This window comes from Tenrec ecaudatus, chromosome 14 (genome assembly GCF_050624435.1).
Source record: "Tenrec ecaudatus isolate mTenEca1 chromosome 14, mTenEca1.hap1, whole genome shotgun sequence".
Lineage (NCBI taxonomy): Eukaryota > Metazoa > Chordata > Mammalia > Afrosoricida > Tenrecidae > Tenrec > Tenrec ecaudatus.
This window is the reverse complement of record NC_134543.1, coordinates 47011817-47032627: the sequence shown is the minus strand read 5'-3', so window position 1 is coordinate 47032627 and position 20811 is coordinate 47011817. Positions and strand designations below refer to the sequence as shown.

At 44.1% G+C, this 20811-nt stretch overlaps 1 protein-coding gene across 2 annotated transcripts in view; it reads right to left on the bottom strand.

Moving 5' to 3' along the window:
* ARMH4 (armadillo like helical domain containing 4) overlaps positions 1-20811 on the bottom strand; it is a 157805-nt gene that overhangs the window by 89309 nt on the left and 47685 nt on the right. For both annotated transcript variants that reach the window (XM_075530529.1, XM_075530528.1), the window contains exon 5: positions 11402-11653. In XM_075530529.1, the coding sequence (XP_075386644.1) occupies positions 11402-11653 (252 nt within the window). The remainder of the gene's footprint in view (positions 1-11401; positions 11654-20811) is intronic.

The window sequence follows — 20811 nt, the reverse complement described above, 5'->3', positions numbered from 1 at the left end:
GTTTGCATTATTTTTAGCCAATCCAAACAACCCACCTCAATCTGTTCACTTTTAAAAGCTTCCACGGGTTTGAGCATTTGCTTTGGCATATTACTCATTTTATAAAATATGTAACAAACTATAAATAAATTAATCCCTTTAAAAATAGGAAGAGGCGAGTGGTCAATTAGTGTTATACTAAATAGGAATACCTCTTCTTCATTATTCTTTCCAAGTGTTTGGTGTGTCTAAGAAGTTTTCATAACTCTGACCTGAGTGGGTTCCACCACATTCGTGGGTATATTTGCAGCAAAGCTAAATATACATAAATATATCTTCTTCAAACTATGAGTACTCATGGATATACTATCACTCACCCACACATGGTCAGCTTACATGTCTACCCAAGCATCTACTCATAGTTCATGCATGGTTGTGTATTTAACAGTACATATTTCTGTTGTCTTTAATTCTTGCAAACCTTCAAGTGTCTTCCCCTGCCCTCATCCTTTTTGTCAATCTTCCTCTAACTTCTCAACCTTCCTAATGCCGTGACCCTTTATACAGTCCCTCATGTTGTGGTGATCCCAAACTATAAAATAATTTTCATAACTGTTATTTTGTTACTGTTATGAATCAATGTAAATCTCTGATAGGCAGGATGTATTTTCATGGCTACAAATTGAACATAATTAAAACAGTGATTAATCACAAAAACAGTATGTAATTATCTATTGTGAAATATTTATTTCTAATGACAAATAAATGAAATTTTGTCTTGAAGCATGGTGTAGCATGGGTAACAGTCTTCAGGCTGGGTACTCATATGTGGGCATATCTGCATATGGGCAGAACCGCCTGGAGATGGATAGAGGAGCAGTGTCTCAGTTCCTAAGACCATCGGAAAGATGTGTTTTCCATGGTTGTTTGACCCCCCCAAGGGGTCATGACCCACAGGTGAGAACCGCTGCTCTAGCTGCACGTTGCCTTCTCTTTTGCTCAAGTGAATACTTCTCTATCCCCTAGACCATGACTTCTCCTTCCACCCCAAGGACCATCAAACGTCTTTGTGAGAAAACGTTTTCTTCACTTTTGAGAAGAGTGGTCACAATATGAACGTATGAGGATGGGAGTGCTCAGTACGGGTCGGCCCCTTCTGCCAGCTAAGGCCCTCCACAGGGTAGAGGAGGTCTGTTATCTGGGGTCAAGAGCCTGACCTGGAAGGATTTGTGCAGCTCCGAAGATGGCTGCGATCAGAGTGTGCGTCCCTGCAAAGGAGCACTTTGGGGCCGTGACGGCAGTTGAGTGCAAGGCAGGTAGGTATGGAAGGAGTTCTTGTCCAACCATGGTGGCTGCCAACCGGCCACATGGTGACCTGTGCTTCCTGCTGTTCCTGAGATGAGCTCTCGTGCCTCCAGACACAGGAGTGGCAGGTCTGCCGGACGGGCACCACATCCGCAGGACACAACTCTGGCCTCACATAAAACAGGGCCCTGCAGGATACAGGGCAGGAAGAGAGCGGCATGACCTGCTGCTGGTGCTTGATCAGTCTGGCCACTTCTCTGGTCGCCGGAAGGGGAAAGGGACCAAGGGAGGATCCCACCTTTCTTGGCTGCCACCAATATGAGTTCGCCGTGCCACCAAGGGCAACAATGATCACAATTCCCTCTCCGGCTGCTTTTGTTCGGCTTCTCCTAGTTGGTGCTCGATCTGCTTCTCTGTTCTTTCCTTCGAAACTCAAGATTCCAGGATTATCAAAGTGTCTGTTTCCTCTCGTGTCCAGTATCTTTGTTGTAGAGGGGCTGGGGATGCGTCTGCCTAGCGCCCCCTGCTTGCCCGACAGGAGTACCTTTTGAAGAATCTCCACATTTGCATTTTGATTGATTCGTTAGGGAGGAGGACAAAGACAAACCTGTTTTACAATTTTCCCATTCTGATCACAGCAGTCATAACGCTCTGCTTTCTAAGATGACATGATTTGTGACGTATGTGTTGAGATCCAGACGTTTCAACAGCAAATGTAACAAATCACCACAGACTTGGTGGCTTAAAGCAAAGCAAGTTGATTACTTTGGAATTCTTGAGGTTCTGAGTGTACAGTGAGTCCTATGGTGCTGAAACAAGGTGCCAACAGGTCCCTTTGGGAGGCTTTCACAGAGAATCCACTTCCCTGCCTTTTCCAGCTTCTAAAGGCCACTCACATTCCAGGACTCATGGCCACATCACTCCAATCTGCTCCCACCATCACAGCACCTTCTCTGACCGCCGGCTTGCTTCTTACAGGAACCTCTGTGATTACAACGGGCCCACTTAGACAATCACCTCAATGCCCTCAATTTAATCACACGGCCACGTACCATGTGACATGGCTAATTTCGTGTCACCTTCACTAGATGGAGGCTCCCAGTTGCTTGACCAAACAATAGTCTAATTCCTGTTCAGTAATCCAGCCGAACCTAAAAGAATGTAGTCACTTTCATCAGCTGATGTAGGGTGATTTACTCAGTCAGTTGAAAGGGTCTTGCCGTGGAATGTGTTCTGCCTCCATACTGCAAACAAATATGTTGGTGGACTCACTGGCTCTCTCTCCTCACTTTATCCTCTTCCTGTCATCTGACTTAAGGATCTTGGATCCAAGTCTGTAGCAATCTCCTGCCTGCTGTCTTAGCTATAGATCTGGGACTTGTCAGCCCCACCTCACCACCACCACACACACAGTACCATGAGTCAAGGGCAGTCTTCCATTTCTTGCCTCATCTATGGACTTTGGACTTGCCAGTCAAGAAAACCTTGACTCAGACCAACCTAATACAACGCATTTACAGGTTCTGGAGATTGAGACAGAAATATCTTTGAGGAGCCAACTTCTACCTACCACAACGTCCATCACCAAGAGAGAAGGTTTTCCTCCATTTCACCTGACCTGAAAAAATTTAAAAACAACACAAGAACAAACTCACTGCCGTTGACTGACTCTGACTCACAGCAACCCTAAAGAACAGAGTAGAACAGTGCATGGGTTTTCCAAGACTGTAACTTTTTGTTTTCAATAATTTGGGGGGGCTCATACAGCTCTTCTCAGAATCCATACATCTATCCATTGTATCAAGCACATTTAAACATTTGTTGCCATCATCGTTTTCAAAACATTTGCTTTTTACTTGAGCCCTTGGTATCAGCTCATTTTCGCCCTCCCCACCCTCCTTCCCGCTCTCATAAATCCTTGATAACTTATCATTTTTCTCATGTCTTACACTGACCGATGTCTCCCTTCACCCACTTTTCTGTTGTCCATCCCCCTGGGAGGGAGTTAGATGTAGATTATTGTGACTGGTCCCCCCTGTCTCCCCCCACCTCCCCCAAACCCTCCTGGTATGCTACTCTCATTATTGATCCTGAGGGGTTTATCTGTCCTGGATTCTCTTTGTTTCCAGCCCTTATCTGTACCCATGTACATGCTCTGGTCTTGCCAGATTTGTAAGATTAAATCGGGGTCATGATGTGGCAGGCGGGGAAGAAGCATTAAAGAACTACAGGAAAATTGTATGTTTCATTGGTGCTATACTGCACCCTGACTGGCTCATCTCTTCCTTGTGACCCTTCTGTAATGGGGTGTCGAATTGTCTACAGATGGCTTTTGTGTCTCCACTCCACACTCACCCTCATTCACATTGATGTGATTTTTTGTTCTGTGTCTTAGATGCCTGATACCTGATCCTATCAACACTTCGTGGTCAGACAGGCGGGTGTGCTTCTTCCATGTGGGCTTTGTCGCTTCTCAGCTATATGGCAGCTTGTTTATCTTCAAGCCTGTAAGACCCCAGATGCTATATGTTGTGATAGCCGGGAACCATCAGCTTTCTTTTTTTTTTAATCACTTTATAGGGGGCTTGTACGACTCTTATCACAATCCATACATATTTCCATTGTGCCAAGCACATTTGTACATTTGTTGCCATCATCATTCTCAAAACATTTACTCTCCACTTAAGCTCCTGGCATCAGCTCCTCATTTTCCCCCTCCCTACCCATTCTCCCTCCCTCATGAATCTTGATAATTTATAAATTACTATTTTGTTATATCTTATATTGTTCGACATCTCCCTTCAACTACTATTCTGTTGTCCATCCCCCAGGGAGGAGGTTACATGTGGATCCTTATCATCGGTTCCCCCTTTCCACCCCACCTTCCCTCCACCCTCCAGGTATCACCACACTCACCGCTACTCCTGAAGGGATCATCTGTCCTTGATTCCCTGTATTTCCAGTTTCTATCTGTACCAGTTTACATCTTCTGGTCTAGCCAGATTTGTAAGGTAGACCTGAGATCATGATAGTGGGGCGTGGGGAGGAGGAAGCATTTAGGAACTAGAGGAAAGTTGTATGTTTCATCGTTGATACACTGCACCCTGACTGACTCATCTCCTCCCTGCAACCCTTCTGTAAAAGGATGTCCAGTTGCCTACAGATGGGTCTTGGGTCCCCAATCTGCACTCCCCCTCATTCATAATGATTTGATTTTTTGTTCTTTATGCCTGATACCTGATCCTTTCAACACCTCATGATCACACAGGCTGGTGTGCTTCTTCCTGTGGGCTTTGTTGCTTCTGAGCTAGATGGCCACTTGTTTATCTTAAATTCTTTGAGACTCCAGATGCTATATCTTTTGATAGCTGGGCACCATCAGCTTTCTTCACCACATTTGCTTATGCACCCATTTTGTCCTTAGAGATTTTGTCAGGAAGGTGAGCATCATGGAATAACAGGTTATTAGAACGAAATGTTCTTGAATTGAGGGAGTACTTGAGTAAAGACCCAATGTCTGTCTGCTACCTTGATATTTAACATATAAATATATGTACATAGATCTATATCCTTATTGTTATATATAAATATATTTCCATATGTACATGCCTCTATTTAGACCTCTATAAATGTCCTTTACCTCCTAGTTTTTTCCTATATTTCCTTTTACTTTCCTCTTGTCCCACTATCATGTTCTGCCTTCATTCAAGTTTCAGTAATTCATTTAGGTTACATTGCCCTTGATCAAGCCCCACCAGGCATCCTACACTCTCCTTGCCATCGATTTTAAATCACTTGTTTTCCCCTTATCCCTGGGTTTGGTGACACACTCTCTTCCTTTCCCCTGCCTCCCCTTCTCCTGTTTCCCGCCCCCCGACCCATTGATCACAATTTTCTTCTCCAGATTGTTTATCCCACCTATCTTATCTAGATAGACATGCAGAGACAATAATGAGCAGAAAAACAAGACAGAGCAAAACAAAACAGTGACAAAAAAGGAAAAGCCTATAAATAGTTCCAGGTCTGTTCCGGTTGGCCATTAGGAGTGTTTTCAGTCGAGTCTGAAGGTATGCCACAACCTGACCCCAAAGTCTATATTTGATATTCCCCAGGGACTTCACTGCTTTGCTCCCCTTGCTGCTCTGTTGTATGCCCTTAGCGTTTCACTGTGCCTCCAGTGTTGTCCCCCATAGCACTGTGGGTCAGTGAGGAACATCGTGCCTCGTGGTGGGGCTGTCCCTGTGGTCCTCTCTGTGCATTGGCTGCTCTGAGCAGGACTACTGCCCTCAGAGCTTGGTGGGCCAGGATGTGTTCCACTATCCAGCCTTCCCTCATCGTTTGCTCCTGTGTGCTCTAATCTGACGGGCCCCTCTCCCTGAGCTGTAGCTTCAGTGCTGTCCTCTGAAGTGCATTCTGAGAGGTGGATGTCCACGTAGCTGGGATTGGGACCAGCCCACAAACCTCTTTATCAGTTCCCTACTTCACGCTGGAAACTATACCTCTTTATGGGAATGGAAAACGTGGTCTTTCTCCAAAGTGACGGACGGTTTCAAACTGCCTACCTTGTGATTAGCAGCCCTCAGTGTGACCACTACATCACCAGGGCTCCCGAGGTTTAAAAGCTGTACCAATGAATACTGATGGAGAAGCAGTTACTGGTTTTAGTGCTGTATTCTAGGAGATGGTCTTATCCTTCCAAGAGGAGGATGGGTCGCTAATCAAATGCTAGACCCAGATACGAATCTGACACAATCTCCTTCAGTGAGAAAAAGAGTTGGAACAGCCCCAAAGATCCATTTCTGATTTGGGTTCCCAGAAAACCCACAATGCTAAAAGCATGTAGACAAAATAAATTCATTGGGAAAAGAAGTTAAAAGATAAGAGCCACCAGGGATGTAGTGAATGAGAGGAAGAGAATATACACTTAACAGGAAAACTAAAAATAGCTCAAGCCTTGGCTAGAATACTTTGAAAAGCGTAACAAATCACAAAATTGGCATCACTAATGGAAGAAACATTAGCCGTGAATGGAGGCTGGGGGGAGGGGCAGAGCTGGAAGGGGGCAAGGGGCAGAAGAAGGCGAAGTAGAAAAGAGCTCCATTTACTTTCCTCTTGTCCCACTGTCATGCTCAGCCTTCATTTGGGCTTCAGCAATTCCTTTCGATTACATTGGCCTTGATCATGCCCTACCAGGCCTCTTACACAAGAGGAAAGTAAAAGAAAATAAAGGCAAGAACAAGGAGGCAACGGGCATTTATAGAGGTCTAAATAGAGGCATGTACATATGTAAATATATTTATATATGATGATGCGGGAATAGATCTATGTGCGCATGTTTATAGGTTTAGTATTAAGGTCGCAGATGGACACTGGGCCTCCACTCAAGTACTCCCTCAATGCAAGAACACTTTGTTCTATTAAACTGGCATTCCATGATGCTTACCTTCCCGACACAATCGCTGAAGACAAATGGGTACATAAGCAAATGTGGTGAAGAAAGGTGATTGAGCCTGGTTATCAAAAATAAAGTGTCTGGGGTCTTAAAGACTTGAAGGTAAACAAGCGGCCATCTAGTCCAGAAGCAATGAAGTCCATATGGAAGAAGCACAGCAGCCTGTGTGATCATGAGGTGTCAATGGGATCAGGTATCAGGCATCAAGGAACAAAAAAATCACATCATTGTGAATGAGGGGCAGTGCGGAGTGGAGACCCAAAGCCCATATGAGGCAACTGGACATCCCCTTACAGAAGGGTCGCGGGGAGGAGATGAGCCAGTCAGGGTGCGGTATAGCACCAATGAAACATAATAATTTTGTCTACTTCTCTTGTTCTCTAATGCGACCCTCCCCCCCATTATCATGATCCCAACTCTACCTTACAAAGTCAACTAGACCAGAGTTTTGACACTGGTACAGACAGGAACCGGAAACACAGGGAATCAAGGACAGATTATCCTTCCAGGGCCAGTGCTGAGAGTGGCAATACCGGAGGGTGGAGAGAAGGTTGGGTGGAAAGGGAGAACCTATTACAAGGATCAACATGCAACCTCCTCCCTGGGGGATGGACAACAGAAAAGTGGGTGAAGGGAGGCCGGGCAGTGTAAGACATGAAAAAATAATAATAATTTATAAATTACCAAGGGTTCATGAGGGAGGAGGGCAGGGAGGGAGGGGTAAAAATGAGCTGATACCAGGGGCTCAAGCAGAAAGCAAATGTTTTGACAATGATGATGGCAACAAATGTGCTTGACACAATGGATGTGTGTATGGATTGTGATAAGAGGTGAACAAGTCCCAAAAAAAATGATTTCTTAAAAAAAGAAAGAAAAGAGCCCCGGTGGTCCAGCGATTAGAACCCACGCTCAGCTCAGCGACTGCAGCCTAGGAAGCCCTAGGAGTTTCCTGACGTTGACTCAAAACGCAGCATGTCCAGCACTCCCTCATCATCGCCCCACTGTGCCAAACTCACCTCCCTTCCTCTATCCTGGATCTCCATCAGAGGCACCACGATCGCCCAATTCCCCAGCTAAGAAAAACAGAAGTTGTTAGGTAGCTTAGCCTAGGGAATTGGGAAGTCCACTTACGCATGCCCAGGAGAGCCAGCAAAGGACAAAGCTGGATTTTCCCACCGGTGGATGCAGATGGGATTTACACCTGGAGCAGCCCACCTGGGCCAGGTGACTGCAATTCGGCCAATGGGATCGACCGGGGTCGCTCACCACGCCTCCCCCCCCCCAACCCTTAAGAAGGCAGGAACTGGTCTGGTCGTCTTCGTGGGAGGAGAGAGATCCTCGCGTGACCTGGGGCAGTCTCTGCCAGGCCGCATGGTCAAAGGAATCCTAATGGGTGCCGCATAAAACCTGAAACTTCTTCTAACTCTCATTAAATTCACTTGGATCACGAGCCTGGCTTCGGCGTGAAATCTTTCTCCTGCGGAGTCAAGGACCGAGGCTGAAATCTAGCCAGAGAGAGAGACCTAACAAAGTCATTCCCAAGTCTCTCTGCCTTTCTCCAAAATCTGGCACTAAAGCGTCATGTATAAAAGCTCTCAGGTTGGCTCCTTGCTCCCTCTGCCTCACTTTGGGACTTAATTCATCCTGTAAATCAATGGCCTTTCCTCTCTCCTATATTGCTTTCCACCCCTTCCCTCCCCTCCCCACCCCCTTCCTTCCTTATCAATCACCGGAAGGCTTCCCTAAAGGATAAGTTAAAGCCTTTAGGCATTCAAAGTCCTTTGCATGCAGGGCTCACCTACCCTCCCAGGCGCATGGGCTGTCCTGTGTCCTAAAGCCTGTTTGGGCCTGCCTAGACGGTTCTTTCATCATCTGGGGTCGCTATTAGTTGCTATCAGCTCAGTGCAGTGGGTTTGGTTTTTGAGTGAGATCATTTTCTTTGCCCACCCACCAGTGTGTGTCCTGTCCCTTCATCTTTCCATTGCTTTTGCACATGTTCTTTCTTTGGACCCCTACCCCACCCCCACCCCAAGCTATCTCATATCATCTATACATCCTACAAGTGCCAACTCTGACCATTTCCAACTACAGTATATGACAACCCCACCCCTGTTTCCTCTCTGCCTATAGCCTACTTTTTTTTAATCAGCTTTTTATTGTGAAGTTGATGAAGGTTTAGTGAAGACATCAATTTTACATTCAGTGACTTGTACACATTTTGTTTCTCTCGTTCACTGTAATCTCTTCAATGTAGCATCAGTCATCTCACCTCCTCTGTGTTTCCTGACTACATTTCTCCTTCTCCCTCAAGCCTTCTGAACTCTGTCCTTGGGTAAATGCTGTTGCTTGGTCCCGGGCGGGAGAAGCTGAGGCTTTCTACCCTGGTAAAGCGTGAGTGTCGGAAACCCACAGGGCGGCTCTGCCTGTCCTCCAGGGCTGTGCTGAGCTGCAATGGAATCTGCTTGATACTGAGTTTGGCTTTTGTTGTTTTTAATCCCAAACGGTCACTTATTCTAAGGTGTGCATGTGTGACCAGTGTTATTGTTCTTATCAGACCTGACCAGGGGGAAAGGAGGACCTGATGCCAAGGGCTTAAGTGGAGCGCAAATGCTTTGCAAATGATTAGGGCAAAGAATGTACAGACGAGCTTTACACAATTGATATATGTATGGATTGTGATAAGAGTTGTATGAGCCCATAATAAAACGTTTTAAAAAAAAGACCTGACCATTGTTGGGCTGAAAATTGAGCCACAGGGTCAGTTCCAAACCCAATGGGTAATCAAGGGCCAATGTCTTGGGTGCTCCATCAGCTCTAAATAACCAGCAAGCCTGATCTCTTTCATAATTTTAATTTTGTGGCTTTGATTTTCATCACTTCTCTTTCCTAAGAACAGCAAAAAACCCATGGCTGCACCTCTGAAGGTGCAGCAAAAAACCCACGGCTGCACCTCTGAAAGTCCTAGTAGCTTATTATCCACTTGTATTACTACAGACTTCACTCAGCCTGCACAGAAATCTTTGTGAAAGGAGTTCTAAAGTTAAAAAAAAAACAACGCACTGCCTTGTTTATCTCTGCATCCCTAAACCAAAAAACCAAACCCACTGGCATCCAGTTGAGTCTGGCCTAGAGGATAGAGGATAGAGGATAGAGTAGAACTGTTTCCTTACTGTTTCCAAAACTGTAAATCTTCAGGGAGCAGACAGCCTCACCTCTCTCCCACAAAGGGTTTGAACCAGCCACCTTGCAGTTAGCAAACCAACACTTAACCCACCAGGGCACCTCTCTGTGTTGCCAGTGCTTGCAGAGCGCCAAAAGGATGGTAGATGTTAAATTAGGTTTTCTAGCTAAAGAAATTACTCGTCTAAAGGGCAGTTCATCAAGAGATCCTGTAAAAGTAGAGATGATGGCAGCAAATACCCCCATTCCTGTTTCTTCCATACTAAAGATTGTGAAAAGAATTCCATGTTAGATCAAAAGCCTTGAAAGGTTTTACTAAATGTAGTCTGAGCTTAAAAACAAACAAACTTGTTTTAAATTACACAATCATATCATAAAATTACTGTAATTTGCCCCCTTCAAACTTGCTTTTGTGAGCTCACCCTTTCTCACTGCTGATTCAAAAAAATGATCTTTAAGAAATCATATGTAACAAGATTCTAAATTGTAAGTTTTCAACTGAGGTACAAAAATAATCTAGAAAACACTTTTCAATGAACAATCCAAAAACTGGTTATATGATGCTGGGACCTAATTCTTGCTATATTGAAGGATCGAGGGGCCTAACTTTAGAGGCAAAGGGTTTTAGAAAAGGGGTTTCTCTGGAGAAGAGGTGAGTTTGCCTCAAGTCAGGAGGAGGATGTTTCAAGAAAGCACTCAGACAGAGGTCAATGCATGGCTTCTACTGAAAAGTCCAAGAAAGAGTCGGACTATGGAGTGCCAAGTTGTGGTCAGTCTGCATTCCCAGAGGCCGTCACTGCAAATGTGGGCCATGCCCAAGAGGAAGTAAGCATGGGGATGTCTGGGCACAAAGGACTGGAAGGAGGCTGTGTGTGCTTGTGATGAGAGCAAGTAGAAAAGGCCTAAGACCAAACCAGACTCCTTAGGAGTCAATTCTATATCGTTTCAAGACTGTAAATCTTTATGGGACCAGACAGCCTCATCTTTACAGGCACAAACAGCCTCAGCAGACAAGCTGGTGAGTTTCAACCATCAACCTGGCAGCTAGCAGCCCAACCATGACTCCATCATGCCATCAAAGCTCCTTAGAAAGGTGTGGAGGTGGTCAAATGCTCACCAAGGAGTGGGGCAGTGTTTCCTGTATAAATTCTAAACAGAGGGCAACAATAGACACTTGTTTTAGGGCCGCAGTCCATTCATGCTGCATATTTGGTCTATCGGTTACACGCATCATCTTCTTCCCATGTAGAGACCTTCCTAAACCTTCAACTGCCCCCTGCTGGGAAGACAGGTGGGATTCCTTCTAAAGATCGGGTCAACATGCTCTTAATGGGTAGCTGGGAGACTGAAGCCTAGCTATTTAAGAATGTAAATAGGAGTGCATTTAAGCAATGAATAACTTTTCCACAAATAAAGTACCCATAAACACAGAGAATGCATTTGTTTAAAGACTGATGCCAATGAAGGAATGTCAATGACTCTTACCCAGGCCCTGATTCTGCTGCTCCCACTTGATGGCATCTGGTACCTGGTAGGTGGCTCCCTCCAATGGGCCCATGTTTCCCAGCTCTAGGCCAGGCTCCTGGGATGTGACACCAGGGGGTGTAAACCCAGGCAGCTCAGTGTCACTGTCGAAGCTCTCATCCAAGGCGTCTGCATCTTTATCTTCCTCCTCTTCCTCCTCCTCATCCTCGTCCTCTTCATCTTCCTCCTCTTCCTCCTCATCTTCTTCTCCCTCTAGGCAAAAAGAAAACAGAGTGGAAAATTAGTAAGTACTGTGAATGCAGGCTCACACAAACGAATCTTTTGACATGATTAAAATGTTACAAAATAAGCATGGTCAGTCTGTTTAGAGACATGTCATGGTCAAAGTTGAGCACTTTGAGCTTTGTGGCTGTATCATAAACTTTCAAAATCATTGTTATGTCACATAATGATTAGGTATCGTGTTTGTTGGGAGTCAAAGTTCAGGTAATATAAGTGGTAAGTAAAGTCACACTGGCAAGAGTAGGAAATATCCCTTCTTGAAGGTTTATCCGTTAGCGAGCACACTGAACTCTTCACAAACTGAAAGGGAGTTGTTCCAATTCCTAGAGATATCATGAAACAAGGCTAGCCATCATCTTGGCATGATGTTCCGTCTCCTTCCTCGCCTGTGACTGGAACTTGGAGCGATGTTAAGTGGAAAGCACACAAATTCCCTCTTGGATCCTGTTCTCCTTACAGAGAAGTGACCCCAGCACCTGGGAACAAGTGCATCAACTTCCTCAGTCCACCCCTGGAAGGAAACGCGGTATTGATCCAAGACAGCAATGCAACAACTGGAAATACCACTATGAATGCCTTCATCGACGAGGCAACGCTTATGATGGGCCATTCTCAGTGCCAAGTAGACAGACGGATGTGGACTCACAGTGACCCTGTATGACAAACCAGAATTGCCTCCGAGGGTTTCTTAGCCAGTAATCTTCCCAGGAGCGGATCGGATTGTTACAGCCTTTCTCCCATGGATCTCCCACCTTTACAGTTAATAGCTGAGCATCGAACCAATGTGCCACCAGGGGGCTGAGCAAGCCATGTTCATTTCTTTCCGAGGAAGAGGAATTTCGTGGCCCAACTTCACCACGAAGACACCCCCGAATTCCCTGCTGGGAGCCACCAGGCTTAGTGAAAACCTATTTTCCTTTTGGTTGCTCGCCTTGGTTCTCAGCACAGCATTGTTACAGCCAGAAACTCATCAAATGGTTGAGGAGAGACCAGAAGGACAAAAAACATTCAAGAAAGTGGAAACTCCAGGAGACATCGAGGTCAACTGGCATAACATAGTTCACAAAGGCTAGGTCCTACTTTAGGAAGTCAGGGTCTTAAAGCTCGTTAGTAGCCATCTCAGGTACAACTGTCGGCCTCTCCCATGCAGAGCAAAGACGAGTCAAGAAAACTGCAGACACATGGAAACAGACATGAAGCTCAACCTCCACAGCCCTACAACCAGCAGGACTGGGTGGTGCCTGAGTACCACTGCTGGCTGCTCGAGAGTGGATCATATTTGGAGTGATCCCATTGTAGAAAAAAAACTCAAAATCATTAGAAAATAAAAGATTAGTTCTGAGTCTGAAAGGCTTGGAACTAAAATCAACTCAATAATTCAATTTTCATTGAAAAAACAGACAGATCTAGAAGCAGAAGTGAGATGTAAATAATTTAAGAGCCGGCTCACTGCCCTAATGACTTTACTGAAAAGTTCATTATTTCATACAGTTAATATTTAAGAGTTATAAAAGAGGTACACAGGGTAGATTATGTTATAAGAGTTTTAAAACATTAATTAAAACATATTAAATAATACCTAACAAAAAACAATAAAACATTTCAGATATTTCCATACTGGTTCTTGATTGGCATCTTCACTTGCAATGTTCTTAGCTTGTCCTCGAGCATCAACAGCTATGTGATTTATCCTTAACCATCTTTTCTTTTTTTTTTCCCACCCATCCCATTAACCATCTTTTCACTGTAGGCGTAGGATCCCATTTTTTTAGAACTAGGTCCAACAGACCATTGTCATTGTGTTTGATGTATTAGAAACAGGCAACTTCCCTTCTCTGAACGCATTATGTTCATCTGTGGAAGACCCTCTCTGCGTCTGCTGAACGGAGAGCACGTGTGCTGACAATGTTGTCAGCTCTTTGAACACTGTCAGGAGTCGCATAATCCACTCACAGCACGTCATGGGAACTAGGGGCGTAACACAAAGCTGAAACATGACAGCATGTCGCCCTCTGGCTGTCTGGGACTTTCTTTTCTTGACGTTGTATGTTTGTTTACTGAAATAACAAACACGAACGGAATAAAAATGGAGTATCTCATCAAAAGTATAATGAGTCTTATGAAAAATGGATTAAGTAAATATTATTAGCATAGTTCCGTCTAATTTTTCACACCTTTGGTGGAATGACCACTACGATGGTGCTTAGAATACATTGTTGCTCAGAAGAATCTTAAAAAGAATAAGGAGTGCATATTTGTGCTAAGATGCCCAGCTGTCCATTTTAGAGAGAACCCCGATCACAAGTGCACTGGTTTTTTAATCACTTTATTGGGGGATCGTACAACTCTTATCACAATCCATACATACATCCATTGTGTCAAGCACATTTGTACATTTGTTGCCATCATCATTCTCCAAAACATTTACTTTCTACTTGAGCCCTTAATATTAGCTCCTCATTTTCCCCCTCCCTCCCCACTACCCTCGCCCTCATGAACCCTTCCTAATTCATAAATTATTATTATTTTGTCATATCTTACACTGTCCAACTTCTCCCTTCACCCACTTCTCTGTTGTCCCTCCCCCAGGGAGAAGGTTATATGTAGATCCTTGTAATCAGTTCCCCCTTTCTACCCCACCTTCCCTCTACCCTCCAAGTATTGCCACTCTCACCACTGGTCCCAAGGGGTTCATCTGTCCTGGATTCCCTGTGTTTCCAGTTCCTATCTGTACCTGTGTACATCCTCTGGTCCAGCCAGATTTGTAGGGTAGAATTGGGAGCATGATAGTGCAGGGGGAGAAGCATTTAGGAAGGTGAGGATACGGCGGTCCTGAACATCAAGACTTCTGAACGTTATTTTCAAGGTTCTCAACCTATTTGTATAGTTGCTTAACTGGTCTAAATGCAATATTAATGCCTTTAAGTATGAATCTATGCCAAAGATCACCTTGGTTTTACTAAAGATGACTTAGAGGAAAAGTCAGATTTGCTCTACCAGTTCTTCCGGTGTTCTGAGTCACTGGGTTACACTTTATGCCAGATGTGCTCTTTTGAAATATTAGTGCTCGAGAGACATTTGAACAAAGGAAAAAGGCAAATTAAATCCCTGAATGATTAGTTATGTCACCTCTAAAAGATTACATTTATAAACTACAGTTTGTTATATGCAAATATTTTCAGCCTCTTTTGTTCTGTTTGAAACAATAGAGTGCATTTGTATAAATAAAAAAGAAGAAGTAGAAGAAAGTTTCATGTTTCATTGTTGCTACCCTGTACCCTGACTGGCTCATCTCCAAGTGCACTTTTAACAACCAGTTCGCTGAACTCAACAAAAATTAGCTATCGGTCTGGTGAACCAGTGCAAACCTGCTGAATCCCACCACTATCCCCCTGAACATTCTTTAACTTGGTAGGACTTACTATCTGCCATTATTCCAAAAATCCCATTATTTGAGTACCTAATCGTTCCAGACTCAGGGTTACAGCAACTGTCTTTCATTCATGGAAGCAACATTCTACTCAGATAGACAATGAGCAAACAAACAGATACAAAATAGACCTACAACGTCATGTTACCTGTGATTAAAACTGCCAAAGACTGAGAAGTAACAAAACCCACATGGAAGAAGCACACCAGCCTGTGTGATCATGAGGTGTCGATAGGATCAGGTATCAGGCATCAAAGACCCAGAACAGAAAAATCATATCAATGTGAATGAGGGGGAACGCGGAGTGGAGACCCAAAGCCCATCTGTAGACAATTGGACATCCCCTTATGGAAGGGTAACAAGGAAGAGACCAGCCAGTCAGGGTGAAGTATAGCACCGATGAGACAAACAACTTTCCTCTAGTTCTTTAATGCTTCCTCCCACCACCCCCACTATCATGATCCCAATTCTACCTTAAAAATCCGGCTAGACCAGAGAATGAACACTGGTACAGATAAGAGCTGGAAACACAGAGAAACCAGGTCAGATAATCCCTCCAGACCAATAATGAATATAGCAATACCAGGAGGGTAAGGAGAAGATGGGGGGGAGGGGGAACTGATCACAATGATCTACATCTAACCCCCTCCTAGGGGGACGGGCAACAGAGAAGTGGGTGAAGGGAGACAGCAGTCAGTGTAAGAAATGTAAAAAAAGTTATAAATTATCAAGGGTTCATGAGGGAGGGGGTGGGAAGGGAGGGGGGAAAATGAGGAGTTGATACCAAAGACTCAAGTAGAAAGAAAATGTTTTGAGAATGATGATGGTAACAAATGTACAAATGTGCTTGACACAATGGATGTATGTATAGATTGTGATCATTTGTATAAGCCATCAATAAAATGATCTGAAAAAGAAAAGAAATTAGGTGGATTACCTTTTATTTGGAGGATGGTCTATAAGTCAAAAGGTCAAAAAGGAAGCCTTTTATTTAGGTGTGGTAGTTACATAATTTCACATCAACTTGATAAATGCCGTCTATACTCAAGTATAAGCCGACCCGAACATCAGCCGAGGCACCCAATTTTACCACAAAAACGGCATTAAAAATGTGCTGAAAAACTCGGCTTCTACACAAGTACATAAGGTAAGTATAGGAGTGGAGTCCAGACGGTCCATTAGGCCACAGCCTAATGACGTCACCTTGTGGGCGAGGCCTTCTCATGATGCCTCTGGGAACTTCCTCTCTTTCTCCTGGGAGACGGACCACACATTTTCTCTGTTTCACCTTCCTGCTGAGGAGAGGCACTCATAGAGCTGGAGGAGCCACGTGGAAACAAGGCCAATGCTGAGATGCTTCCAACGCCACTGGATCCACAAGACTTTACCACCAGCCTGTGTTCTTCCTGCATTTAGCACCATTGCATGTGCTGCATGAGTCTGAAGAGGAATTTGTGGACTAGTATCAGACTTATGGGTTAATATCGGATTTATGGACTGGATCTGGACTGGGCTGAGATGTTTTCTTTATTACTCTTAATTTCTTAATTACTCATTACTCTTTGATATAAAGCTCTTTCTTATACATATATGAGGGTACCTGGATTTGTTTATCTAGTCAACCCAGGCTAACACATTAGGCTTTTGCAACTCAGAGATCAGTATCTTCTACAAGAAATCTAGTGACGGGGGATAAAAAGGAAACAGTCTCAAGGAGGCTATTGGCGCAACTGGAAGCTTTGCAAAAATTATACTCAAGACGCAGGAAGTGAACTTGCAGCAATCTGAATTGTCTAAAATAACAATAGTCAGAAATACAAAATGGCAGATAAAATGAAAATTGGATGAAGTGAAATTTTAAAAACATAAATGTACCCTCAAGATTCGCATTTATCACTGTTTCCTGGAATTCATCTTTACAGTAGTGTGTGTGTACATGTTCTTAATTCTGCCAAGAGCTCCTAAACTACAAATGTAAAAAGAAAAACCAACTCATAAGTAAATATGTGAATTATACATCCTGGTCATGTGTACTTGTTCTATTGCCAAGTCTTTTATGTGGGTCATTAAAAGTGTATTGAACTTGAGAGTGTTTTTTGAGGAGAGAGTAACATTCTGTGAGGCCTTGTCCACAAATGCACACAAGATACATAACTGGAGTTGTGATTTTATAAAATTATTAGAACAGAAATAACGATCTAAAAGTTTGATATTTTTATGACTTAAAAATGTGATTCTTTAAAATAGTTTGGTTTTGGTTACTCTGGGAATGGGCATTTTCTAAAAATATATAATATTTTGTGCTTTGAATCTATAGTCTGTATACATTCAAACATACATTACTTATTCTGTTGGGTTTCAACAGAATGGAATGTTTACAAGCCATTAAAATGTGGTTAGATTTTTCAAAAACCCTCAACATGTTTACCAAATTTTTTCCAAGAGGATTTTATAACCAATTTAATGTACTATTTATCAGAGTGTGAAAATAGGACAACTGCTCATGCAATTTTGTGTAGGGACTCTTTTGTAATGCAGTGAGTAGTTCCTTTATAAAAGTGCCTGCCGATATATTTTGATAGCTAATCTTTTATAAATTCTAACGTGGAGTCTTAATGATGATCTTAAATGCTTATATAGCTGGTTTAGTAAAAATAATAAATTTTTGTAACTCAATTACCATTTTGTATTAAGGAAAGTTTTCAGATTGGCTAATATCTGAATCATATACACTTTAGGTATCAAGTTTCTCTAAAGTTCAAAATTGCTGTCGGTACTCCGGTGTTCAACTTCTGTATTCCGGTTTGTATATACTTTGAACTGTATGACAAAGCAACTGTGTGTTCCTTACATAATATTATGTTTCATATTGTCTCTTATGAAATTAAGACAGTTGATATATTCTTTTCTTTAAAATAATCCATTCTGACTCATAGCAAACCTGAAGGGCAGAGTACAGCTGCCCACAAGGCTTTCTTAGCATGTAACCTTCACAGGAAGAGATTGCCAGGTCTTTTCTCCTACTGAGTAAGCTGGTAGATTCAAGGAGCCAACCTTTCAATTAGCAGTCAAGTGGTTCAATATTGTGCCACTAGAGCTCCTCTTCCAGAGAATAACCCACACACTGCCATCGGATGGCTTCTGACTCACAGCAAGCAAACTCAAAGCCAAACTCACTGCCATCGAGTCAATGCCGACTCGCGATTCTATAGCACTCAGTAGAACGCCCCCTGTGAGTTTCCGAGACTGCAACTCTTACAGGGGTAGAGAGCCTCATCTTTCTCCCTCAGACAGGCTGGTGGTTTAGAATTGCTGGTCTTCCCAGTCGCCGCTCAATGGATAACCAGTACACTACTAAGGCTCCTGTACTCATAGCAACATCACTGCTGTTTTAGATGTGAAGATCGGGAAGACTTCTCTGTAAGGCAAAGTTTGAACAGAGACGGTACTATAATCCTGAGTGCTCCTATTGAACTGAGGCCCATAATTGCAGGCAGGAGAGCATTCTGAACAGCAGAAAGAGCACAAGCAAGTGTGTATGCTTGTTGTACTCAGAGACGGAGTGAGTGGGGCCAAGGCAGGAAGGAGCGAATGATCAGGAATAAACTAGGAGGGGTAGCAAGGGCTAGGCTAGATCACAGAGGCCCTTTGAAGCCTTGGCAAAGCCTCTGGCTTTTATTTTAAATATGACATTGGAGATTTGGAGCAGGAGAGGAATATAACCCAATTGTTTTTAAAAGGTGGCTCTGGCTAGAGAACAGACCAGCGTAAGAAAAGAAGCTGGAAGACCCATGAGGAAGCTGTTTCCAAGTGCAGGCAACAGATGCACTTGGAGCAGTCGTGCTGAAAGGGGCGACGGGCTGCAGATGAAAGCAGCTCTCGGATGGAAAGGGTGATGAGGAAATGAGCTGAGGTGGATCACGAGGTTTCAGGCTCTAGCAAAAGGGAAAAGTGTTAGACGGTTGACTAAAATGAGATCAGAGGAGAAAGAGCAAAGTCAAGAACGTTATTTGACATAGGCTACTTCTGTGGTGGCGATGCCTGCGACAGGCAGATACCATGATGCCAGTGTAGAGGAAGGTCAGCGCTCGGATAAAAACTGGAGACTCATCAACACGTAACTGTGTAAAGCCTTGGGATTGGGTGAGATCAGCAAAAGAGAAAGCGGTGCAGGGCCAAGTCTAGAGCAAACCAACATCTCGAGTTGGCCAGCAGAGGGAGCCCCAGCAGAGGAGACAGGAGCGAAAGTGGGGTCAGAGCGTGATGGCTGGCAAATACAGCTTTTCTGAGAGGCTGAGACGGAGACTGACCCTCTGACTTTGACATTTTGGAATTCATTCATGGCCTTGGCAAAAGCTGTTTCTGGGAAAGGCTTGGGACAAAGACCAGATTGAAGTAGTATAAGAAAATATTTTTTAAAGGTTAGTAGATAAAGCAAATGTGCGTGTGTGTGTGTGTATGTGTAAATTTATAAGACATTTAGCTGAAAAGAGATTAGGAAGTATGCATGCAGCTGAGGCTCAAAGGCAGAGTGGGAAAATAGAAAAAAAATCACAATGTCCTTAACAGTTGCTGGGTGGTTGCTAACCACAAGGCTGTGGGTTTCAGGTAACCCAGACACCTGGGAAAGGGGCGTGGTGATCTGCTCCCCAAAAATCAGCTGTTGAACACAGTTCCACTCTAATGCACACGCGATGGCCGGGATCTGGGTCCACAGCAACTGGTCAGTCCAAATTTATTTATAAGCTCATGAATAAGGTGGTAAAGGGGAATTTTGACAACAGGAGAGAGGGGACAACTGTGGCAGCACTGTCCTAGGGCAGGTGTCGTAGGGCACAGTGGTCACCCATGTGGACGCATCATGGCTGATTTGGGACGAGTAACTGGATTTCTCTGTGCCTGTTTCCTTATCTGTAAAACTGGCATTGTTCCTACCACAAAGGGTGAATGGAAGGATTACATTAGGTAACATACAGAGCACTTCGAACTCAGTTAAGTGCACCCACTGCCTTGAGGCAGTTCAGACTTATAGTGACCCTACAGGACACAGTAGAATGGCTGCTTGGGGTTTCTGAAGCTGGAAACCATTTTGGAAGCAGAAGGCCTCATATTGCTCCCGCGGAGAAGGGGAGTAGATTTGAACTGCCAACCTTTCAGTCATCCCACAGCACTGCCAGGGCCCCTTCGCCAGGTCCACAGTGGCCACTACACACTGGAAAACCGAGCTGGTTCCTGACTGACAGCAACCCTGTAGGACAGAGTATACTGTGCCCTTTGGGTTTCTGACACTTTAAATCGGGGGTCCTCAAACTACAGCCCGTGGCCACATGTGGCCCGCCGGGTGTTTTTGTCACCGCTGTCTGTCCTGCTTAGCAGCCGACTCATCCAGTGTGTGTAGGAATTTGTTCATAGTTTTTTTTTTAACTATAGTCCAGCCCTCCAAACGGTCTGAGGGACAGTGAACTGGCCCCTGTTTAAAAAGCTTGAGGACCCTGCTTTAAATCTTTACAAGAATAGGCAGCTTCATCTTTCTCTCGTAAAGAGCCCCGGGGATTAGAGCCCCAGACCTTTTGGTCAGCAGCTCAAAGGGTAACCCACTACGCTGCCTGAGCTCCCGGCCATCACCCAAGGTTGGTTGACTTATTTACTACTACTGGCAGGCAGGAGATGCAATCCTGCGCGCAAACTGAAGGACTGG